Source organism: Suncus etruscus, chromosome 7 (genome assembly GCF_024139225.1).
Source record: "Suncus etruscus isolate mSunEtr1 chromosome 7, mSunEtr1.pri.cur, whole genome shotgun sequence".
Lineage (NCBI taxonomy): Eukaryota > Metazoa > Chordata > Mammalia > Eulipotyphla > Soricidae > Suncus > Suncus etruscus.
The window spans coordinates 98,192,218-98,202,343 of record NC_064854.1 but is presented as its reverse complement, the minus strand read 5'-3'; the positions used below and the strand labels follow the sequence as shown (position 1 = coordinate 98,202,343).

General features: G+C 53.5%; 1 protein-coding gene across 1 annotated transcript; it reads right to left on the bottom strand.

The window, feature by feature from the left end:
- Nucleotides 1-2,623: 2,623 nt before the first annotated feature.
- RNF112 (ring finger protein 112) lies at nt 2,624-7,182 on the bottom strand (the record flags this gene model as incomplete). Its single annotated transcript, XM_049777666.1, is given in 20 exon segments — nt 2,624-2,918; nt 2,920-3,186; nt 3,264-3,338; nt 3,464-3,517; nt 3,605-3,771; nt 3,940-4,039; nt 4,140-4,214; nt 4,301-4,357; nt 4,563-4,613; nt 5,071-5,175; nt 5,297-5,425; nt 5,506-5,613; nt 5,616-5,698; nt 5,869-5,953; nt 5,955-5,978; nt 5,980-6,018; nt 6,020-6,043; nt 6,045-6,159; nt 6,694-6,734; nt 6,958-7,182. Coding segments are annotated over 20 exon segments (2,034 nt in total), but the record flags the coding sequence as incomplete, so codon positions are not given.
- Nucleotides 7,183-10,126: the final 2,944 nt, after the last annotated feature.

Here is a 10,126-nt window from a genome sequence, read left to right as displayed (position 1 = left end):
ACTCATCTGCCTTGCCAAGCCAACCTCTCCCCTTCTGTTTAAAGGGTAGGAAGAATAGCCCTCTGCAGTTCTTGCCAACACCACCCACTCTAGGACTCCTCTGAGGCCAATCCTAAGCCTGACAGCCTCAAAACCTGAGAACTTTTGTAACTTGTATGCTTACCAGTTGATGCTAGAAGGAACTAGAGAGGCTTCCAGAAAATATTTTCTTCACACACACACACACACACAACTCACAGTTTGGACCTTGTCCCCACTTCTCTCAACCTTTCACCTTCAACCCACCCATTTTGAACCCCTCATTTACTATTTCTCTGTATCTGGCATTTTGTCTCCCATTGGCTGACTGAGGCTTCTACTGTTGATTATGTGTCCTAGATGACATCTCTCTGTCTCTATCCCCTGACACTGGCTCCCAACACGGAAATGGATCTTGGGAAGAAAACACTTTAGAGGAGAGTCTGTATTTCAGCACAACTGACTCTCTGCTGGTGTCTGGAGAACACCAACTGCTCCTTCCATCCAGCTGGAGCAGGAGCTGAAACCTACCCCATTTGGATTGGCGTCTGTACCTGGAGAATATGGACACCAGTAATTGCTCCCATATTCCTAGGACAGGAGAGAGGAGACACAGTGGGCATAAACCCAGCTGCTAAGCATGTAGATGTTGACCTAGGTTCTTTCTCCCACCAGATTGCCAAGTCGCCCCTTCTATGCCTCCATTCTCTCCTCTTGCCAGGACAGATGTTATGTGACAACCTGTTCTTGAGTTCATCTGAGGTAGATGAAACAGACAGGGAAAATTCCCTGTAAATGTAGTATTACAGTGGCCCAAGAAGGAACCAGAACTCTTTGCCTCTTTTGAAATAAAAAGTATTCCCTGTGTGAAGACACTGAAAAACTTAACACCAATATTCTGTTTTTCCTGGGTTTGTACAAGGGACTAGGGCCATTGTATCTGTCCTTGGAACATGTTAGTATCAGCCTCCCACTTTCTATCTCTGTTCCCCATCTTTGATCAAATTTTTCTTACAAACACCACACAAATTTGGAAGCCCAGTATGTTTCTGCCAAGAGAATTAATAAGTTGCAAATGCTAGGCCTCAAGAAATAAAAATAGTTATCTTATAAAATCATAACTACTTGCTCTTGACCATTTACCAAGTGCCCTGCGCATCCCTCAGAAACAACCAAACATGGCCAGAATCTGGATAGTGTTTGACACTTGAGAAAACCAACATCTCATACACTTACCATATTTGAAATCCTATGCAGTTTGCCCGATTATTAATTTACCCTTGTTCTATACCTGTATAAGCTAGAAGTTCCTGTAGAAACAATGCTGTTCTCATCTGTAGTATGACTACACTGTGTCTTTTTGACTATATTTCTCTTTTAATAAACTGCCTATCTCAGAAACAATGTCAGTATTTTGTCCCTCCTGCACTCCGACTCAAAGTGTAACTTCTGCTTTAAACAAAATACTCTCTGATATTTTATTCTCTGACACACTCTTTGAATTACAGTATTTCTCTGTGGTAAAATCAAGAGCTTGGAACGCCCATGTTAATCCTGACTACATTTTTCCTATGATGAAGACCCAAGTAGAGAAATAAAACTCCCAAGTCTCAATGGAAAGGGCTGCCAAGATGGGCATGCTTTTGGCTTTCAGCCCAAGCCCTCCTGGTTTGCAGAATGGGGCACCTCCTACACTCATCCACCAGATCTCTAATTCCATCTTCCTCTTCCTGTCTACTGGCCCCAGCAATGGAGGCTTTGGTTCTCCCTAACCCCAAACACTCTAGGCGCTGGATTCAAGGGCTGTTTCAATAACATGCTTGGAAGCTGACTTTCAAATCACACATTTTATTTCTTATACAATTGCCCAGTAACCCTTTATAGCTTAATATCCCAGATGTCTCCCTAGCAGGTCTTCTGCTGACACAGAAAAGAGCCAAGTTCTCAGGCTCCAGGAAAAAGGTGAGTGCCAGGACAGACCTGAACCTTCTGCTGTCCCTGCAAGACCATCAGAGGGTCTGTGACAAGGCTGTCAATTTTTCTCAGAAGGCAGCTAAAGGGTTTCTCTTCTTTGGCATTTGATCATGGATAGGATATCACACAAACACTGGACACTCCCACCTTCAGACAGGGCTCACCGATTGCCTCACCCAAGAGGAAACACCATAGCAGGTTCCCCTCCAGGTACCCACCCTGGCTCTGGAAAAAGCACAAAAAATAAGTCACTACTCTGGGTCTCTGTCCACCATACCAGGGGCCCTGGTTTTTGTGGTGGGGGCCTGTGTCCTCCCAGGCCTTTGAGAGGGTTATTGCCTTCATTTGTCCTGGGAAAGACTATCCTTCTCCACTCAAAGAGAACTCCCAAAGCCTGTATTTCCAATAACCTCAAGAAATGAGGCAGGCCAGGGGATGAGGCCCTACTCGGTGGGAAAAGCTGAGGCCAAGTTTATGGGGACAAGAAAAGTTAGCAATTGCCATGCCCTTTGGCAGTAAGGTTTTCCCCGCCAATTTCACCCGCACTGGCCTCCTCAGTCCAGGAGGCCCTCCCACCCCAGTTTCTGGGGGCCTCGGGACACTCCAGTTCAGCTAGCCACTCAGTAGCCAGCCGGGCCTGAAGTGCACAGGAGCAACGCCCCCAGACCCTTCCCCTGCTGCCTTCCTTCCTTCCTTCCCTCCCTAAAGCAGCCTGGCTACTCCTCCTGGAGAAGGGGCTCGCGGTCTCCTTCCTGGCCCCTCTCCTCCTCCTCCTTCTCCATGCAGCCCACAGTAGCCGCCAGCCCGGCGCCCACGCCTCCCCCAACCACGGCCGCACCCGTGGCCCCCACCGCAGCGCCTGCAGCCACCATCCCCGCCTCGGCGGCCAGCGCGGCTGCAGCCATGCCGGCTCCCACCACGCCCCCCCGCCAGCCCCATGAGCCCAGCGCCCACGGCACCCCCCACGGCAGCCAGGTGGCCACAGAAGCGCATCGTGTAGGAGTCCATGAAGAGCTTGGCCTCGGCCTGCAGTTCGGCCTCCAAGGCCGCTAAGGTCCGCTCCCGCTCGGGCCCCGGGCACAGCAGGGCGGCACCGTGGCGAGCCAGCACCGCATCCTTCTGGGTGCAGAGCAGGGTCCGCATGGCGTCGGGCAGGACACGCAGTGCCGAGAAGATGCGCTTCGTGGCCAGGTCCTGGGAGGAGCAGCAGGGCTGTCATCCGGAGACCAGACGGGCCTCCTCCGTCCTGCCCTGCACAGCCCCGAACTCACCTGCTGCCACACGAACTCCTCAAACTCCTTCTTGGCAGCTTCCACCGTCCTCAGGTCGTGCAGCTGCATGGCCATCTGTCCACGGGGAGACCCAGCTGCTGCCTCGGGCCTCGGGGCCTCAGCTCCAGCTCTGGCATACCTGCCCGCAGCCTCCCTCCCACCCTGCCTCCTGTCCTGCCTCCTCCTCCGACACCCCGAACCTCATCCGGAGAGGCGCAGGAAGGTCCAGTCCTCCCCATCCAGCCTGACAGGTTCTGCAGAGAAGAGACACGGGATGAGTGGCAGGGAAGGGTACGGATATAAAGGGAAAGGTAATCTGGGCTCTCTGAAGAGGGGCCCACCTTGATCTCCTGTGCAAGCTGTTGCCCTGTGAGCAGGCGTCTGTCCCCCCGGGCCACAGGCCGCCCCTGGCTCCAGTACCCCTGGCAGCGGCTCTTGGCATGCTGAGGGGCTGCACTCAGCACCTCAGCCACGTAGGCGCGGAGACTGTGGGATTCGTCATCTGTGTCTGAGGAAGAGATTCCTCATGCTGAGGAGGCTGGGGGCTGAGAGCTTTGGGAGGAGAGAGGGTGTCAGAGGCTGGGAGAAGCTGCCTGTTCAGGGCCGCTTCCGTCACCGTCACCGTCACCGCCGGAGGAGGCTAGCTGGGGCAGCCCTGGCTCCTGGGGACACTCACCCCCCGGGCTCGCCCAGCGCCCTGGAGCAGGCAGAAAGCAGCAGCGTGCTCGCTTCCCACGGAGCAGCTCCTGAACCCTAGGGTACTTGCTGGAGCATCTCTGAGACAGACAAGAGGACAGCTCAGTCTAGGGGACCCTGTTCATCCTGGACCCCGGCCCCCTCTGACCTGCCCCCTTTTCCTCCCTTCCCTTTGCTTACCCTCATGATGTCGCCCACATGGCCCCGCCCTGTCTTGCAGAGAGTGGAGGAGCCTGGAACTAAGAGGTCCAAGTGCTGGAAGAGAAGAGGGGTCAGGACACCATCAGCCGGGTCCAGGGTGTCTGGATCTGGGGACTCTGAGTCTGGAAACAGAGCCTCACCTGAATTGGCACCAGCCCATAATGCTTGCCCATCACCTCAGCTGTGTGGATGGACATCTGAGGAGCAGAGCACAGAGCACTGTGGCTAGGTCTCCCCAGAGCCCACTTCATCACCTCCCACCCAGTACCTACACTCTGGCCCCAGGACTTCAGCCCTCACCCAGTCCACCTCTCCCTCAGCTCCATCCCCACCCTGTCTCCAGAAGGTCTAGCCTGGGTAGTACCCCAGGGTCAGGGCATCTAGGAGTGGATACAACTGTACCTCCAGATACTCTAGGTCTGCCTCCTTCGGCTCCTGCGAGGTACTGAGGATCTGGAGGAAGGAGAAAATTGAGATGAAAGAGGTCCACAAAACCAGGAAAGAGTTCAGGGGGTTCTATAGGGCTCTGGTCCATGAGATATCCACCCAGAGCCTCCCCGACTGGCTTATAGGAGTGGGCAGCAGGCTAGGGAATGATCCAGTTCAGATAATGCAGACCCCCCAGTTCCCTCCAGAAATCCATGACTCACCTTCTGAACAAACCATGTTTCTCCTTCACCAACTGGGAGCATCTGCCCTTAGCAGGCACCCCCCACCCTGGAGCCCTGGACACAAAAGCCTGTGAGATCAGGGTGCTCCTGGTGTGGAGAAAGCTGAGTGGGGTGGGGGGAAGTGCAAGGGAAGAGAAGCTGCCCGGAGAGGGGACAGGAAGGGAGACATTGGTAGGGCATGTGGGCAAGGGGTGCACAGGGAAGTGGGTGCCTGGGCCAGCACACGGGACAGGGCTTACCTGGTAAGAGCTCAGCATCATAGTGAGAGCACAGAGCTTGGTCTTGGTCTCCCTACTCAGTTCTGGACTCATGGCATCCCCCATATCCACCAGGAAGACGGCCACCTGAGGGTGGGTGGTGCAATCAGGTATCTCCCTCCCTGCCCTGTGGTCCCCTAGCCCTCAGGTCTTCTCCTACCCTTCACCATCCTCCCTCCACACCCTCCCTCTAACCTCACCCCCTCACCTTACGCCCCTCTTTTCCCAGCAGAAAGGGCTGGCTCCACATCCAGATACCCCTGCTGAGGCTGCTGGCACCCCACCTGACCCCAGGCAGGGAGACTCCACCTCTGGGCCAGCCACCCTCGCCACACTCCTGCGGGGAGGAGAGCAGCAGGTCTGTCCTGCCCTCAGGGGAAACCCAGCCAACCGCTGCCCCACAGTCCTGGACCTCACCAGACCCTGCAGGCCCTGAAGCAAGTGCTGGAGGAGGAAGTTCTTCCTGGACTGCTGCTCCCCTAGCACAGCCAGGAGACAGACGGGGTGGTCCCTAGCCAAGGGGTGTGCTTCAGGCAGCGATTGATGGCCCCCATCCTCAGGATGAGGCCCCCCGAGGCATTGATCCGGACCAGCAGCAGGGGCTTCAGCCCTCTCAGCAGCACAGGTCTCCTAGACCAGGAGAAAGAAGATACGGTTTCCCTGAGGCCTCTGTCGTGGGGGTGACACCCATGTCTGTTGTGTACCCCCACTTCATTCCTGTCCAGAAGACCCTCCAAGCCCTGCCCAGCATGGCACCCTCAAGTCTTGAACCTGACCTGCGAGCGGGAGTGCGGCCTGTGAGACAAGAGGCCAGCATCTTCTCCCCCAAGCTGCGAAGTCCTTTCCGCCGCCCGCACACCCTCTGGTCGACACTCAGGGCAGCAGGGCCCGCACGCACCCCGGGACGCGGTGGGTGCTGAAGCAGCGTTGGGCAGAAGTCGTGGCCACAGTCAGCGAGATGGGCTCCCGCGGCCAGCTTCCAGGCAGATGGAACAGGCGGGCAGCTCTCGAGGCGCCGAGGCTCGTCGAGAGCCCAGGCCCAGTTTCAGTTTGGGGAATGGCGAGCGGGACCTGGGGGCAGCCGGTCCGGGGCAAGGGGCTTTGAAGTTGGGATGCCTCTGCCCACCCTTCCCTGGCTCACATCCCAGAACCTGCGGACCAGCCTGAGATTGAACCAGCTACACCCCACACCCATGTTAGTGCCTGAAACTCCAGTTTTTCATAGGAGCCCAGCAGTGCTGTCCCTCAAGGGGCCCACTGAGGGAGGCAGGAGGCATCTGTGCTATGAAACCCTCCTCATCGCCTCTGACCCAGGCTGAACTCCCAAGGGTGGGTACCCTACATCCCACTGCAGTTTAAGATGCTAGTGCCTAAGGGAGGCCTTGGGCAGGAGCCAGAAGACAACTTAGAACTGGGGCTGGGGCCCTCCCCTCCAGGAGAGCTCTTGTCTGTGGGGGGTGATACCCATGTCTGCTGTGCATTCCCCACTTCCGTTCCTATCCTGACGACCCCATTAGTGCGCCCCCCTGCCACCTCCTCCATTACTCCAGCCTTTGCCCCAGGCAGCAGGCACCCCATATCTCCTAGGGACATGCTGCCACTCACCAACTGTTGCTTGCTGTTTCCATGAAGCTTCCTTTTCGCTCCTTGGAGAGAAAAATTAGGGGGAGAAAACCATGTAAATGGCGTTTTTTACAAAAGAAACATTTAGAAGAGTGCCCGGACTTCTCCCTTTATCCTGGGGGGGTTTTCAGGGATGCCCCAAATACCCCTGACGAGACCCCATGATGCCCCATATGCCCACTCCCTCACGTGCCCACATCAGGTTCCCCACCCCCACCCACCATAGCTGTCAGAACCAGAACTTGCCTGTTTGCCAAGCCAGTGACAAAAGGAAATGACTGACAAGGCCGGGACCTCGGCATGGCTGCTGCAGTGGGGAGCTGGTCCCCCAACACAGAGAGAGCTGAGGCCCCCAAGACCTGGGTGTAAGGACGGCTGTTCTGCTGCAAGAGCTCGGCTGCGGCAGGTGAGGGGGGGCAGGAGGTTTCCCCAGGAGGAGCACACCCCGGAATGAGAGGAGGAGCTGGAAGATCAATGTGCTTCTCTGAAAGAAGAGGCTGGAGGGTGGAGACGCTGCGGGCAGCAGGGCGGGCTAGAGCAGCTCTGATCCCAATCCCCGCACTGGCTGGATGCAGGCAAGCTGAGTGGGGTGAGGTCGCCATGGAGACGGAGATGAGACAGAGATGGAACTGGAGGGGGAGGGGAGAAGCATATGGGTGCTCAGTTGGCACTAACACAGGGATGGCCCTGTCTAAGGGCATCAGACTGAGAGACCCAGAGGACAGAGGAAGTGAACAGGGCCTGAGAGGCTGAGTGAGTCCCTCCTCACCACTCACTGGTGCCCATTCTCAGCAGCCCATTGTGGGCAGGGCCCCCATATCACCCAATGCACCCCCCCATGATTATATCCCTGGGTCCCAAATCCCAGGACTCTACCTGCCTACCAACCCCCACTTCTGGAACTAGCTGCTTGTCCCACCGGGTCTTCCCCTTCCAAAATTCTCATCCTGCCCGGTGCTTGAAAAATCTCTGGGCCTTCTGACTAGCCCTGGATTCAGCCTTCCATTTGCTGCCCAGAGCACAGTCAGCAGGAGCCTGTGACCTAGCCATCACTCACTGTTCAAATGCCTTCCACAGCTTCCTACTAACACTGTATCAGACTCAAACTCCCTGCCTAGACCTCCTCTCCAGGCCTTCCTCTGGCCCTTCACTCCTCTTTGTCCTTCTTCTTGCTGGGGGCCATCTAGATCTTTTGCCTTCCTGCTGGGTCAATCCCACCCTGGACCTACTTTGATAACCTGCCTGCGGCAGGTTCCATGTGGCCACATTCTGAAACCAAGGCTGATGCAGATTCAATCCCCAGCCAGCCTGGGTGTGTCTCATCACTGAGCTCTAAGCACCACAAGGCTCTTGATCCAGATAGTTATTCTCAAGCCCTAGGAACGGTGGTGTGGGCATGGGAGTTTGCTCCTTGGAGAAGCTCAGAGAACACCATAAAGCCCTGGGAATCAAAACTCAAAGAGAGGGGTTTGCACTTCAGCAGGGCAGAGGGGGAGGATTGGAACAAATTAGGGGTATTATGATTTACAGGATACAGCTGCAAAGAAGGAAGTAGTACATCCCCACACACAAAATTGGGGTCAAAAAAGCCAATGTCCCCTTCCTACATTCTCCACACACTAAGAGTGACTCTAGGAACAATCTTTGAACCAGGATGAGCTCCTGCCAAGATTTGGTCTGAGCAAGAACCCTGTGCATTTCGGCTTCAGGAAGAGATTGTAGTCCCCTTTGCCTATCCTCTGATGCTCATCAGCCAATCCAGTAGTCCTCAATTCTCCTCAACCCATGTTCAAGAACTTCAAGTAGAGGGAAAGGGTATCAGGGTGGGGACTGAGTAGTAAGAGCTATCCCTGAGGTACTAGGCCTCGTAGAATCTCAAATCTAGTGCCCAAACACACACACACACACACACACACACACACACACACAACACTCCATTCCTCCTCAGGTTTTATTGACAAACTCCAGTTGATACAGGGCCGGAGAGATAGCATGGAGGTAAGCATTTGCCTCTCAGGCAGAAGTTTAGTAGTTTGAATCCTGGCATCCCATATGGTCCCCTGAGCCTGCCAGGAGCGATTTCTGAGCATAGAGCCAGGAGTAACCCTGAGCATGGCCAGGTGGTGACCCAAAATCCAAAAAATAAAAAAAAGACTCCAGTTGATTGAAATAATAGGTTCCCAATAGTAGCCTACAGCCTTGTTTCCTTTGATGCTGTCAAATCATTCTGCTATAGAGACCATTAGTTTGAAAGACAGAAATGAAGCCACCATTTTTGCTACATGGCCCCAGAGCTAGGACCCATTTGTTTATCCTTTGGCCAATTATTTAGTAATTAATCTCCTTCTCTGAACAGTGAGGACTGTGCAGTTTTTATTATATATAAAGTCCCACAATGACCTTGGAGAACTAGGGGGTGATTCCCCAATGTTAGCCACTGTCCACAGCTCAGTTTCCAGGAAAACCACTCCTAGACAGTTTCAGAGATCAGGCAAGACCTGAGGCAGTCACTTAAGGTGACTGCTTTAGAACAGTTACCTTCTGAAACCCAATTTTCTTCCCTCTTGCCTAAATTGACCCTCTGTCTCCAGGTCCCAAGAGTTGTCGATTCCTGGCACCTTCTTCCTGCCCTTTCTCCCTGTCGGACCAGTTTTCTGGTGCCCAGGGCTAGCCACAGACTTGAGCTCAGCTTCTAAATCCATAAGAAGTGAGGGACAGAGTTAATTTTGGAATAATCACTACAGAAGCAAAAATATAGTCACTAGACTTCTCAAAAAATTATAAATAGAACAAGCATATGATCCAGCAGTTCTACTCCTAGATATTATATCCCCAAAACACACTCAACTGAAAATATATATGCAATGTATGTATGTTCGTTACAGTACTAATCATAATCACCAAAATCTGGAAGCAATTTGAGTGTCCCCAACAACAGATGAATAATGAAGAAGTTGTGGTCTAGGGTCAGATAGATAATCACAGAGTCTTTGCCTTGCGATCAGATGACCCAAGCTAAACTCAGCACCCCTAAGCATCATAAGGAGTGATCTCTGAGTGCTTTTAATACTGCTAGGTAAAGAAAGAGAGAAAGAAAGAAAGTAAAGAAAGAAAGAAAGAATAGAAAGAAAGAAAGAAAGAAAGAAAGAAAGAAAGAAAGAAAGAAAGAAAGAAAGAAAGAAAGAAAGAAGAAAGGAAGGAAGGAAGGAAGGAAGGAAGGAAGGAAGGAAGGAAGGAAGGAAGGAAGGAAGGAAGGAAGGAAGGAAAGGAAAGGAAGGAAGGAAGGAAGGAAGGAATGGAAGGAAGGAAGGAAGGGAAGGAAGGAAGGAAGGAAGGAAGGGGGGAGAGAGAGAGAGAAAGAAAGAAAGTAAAGAAAGAGAAAGAAGAGAAAGAATGAAAGAAAGAAAGAAAGAAA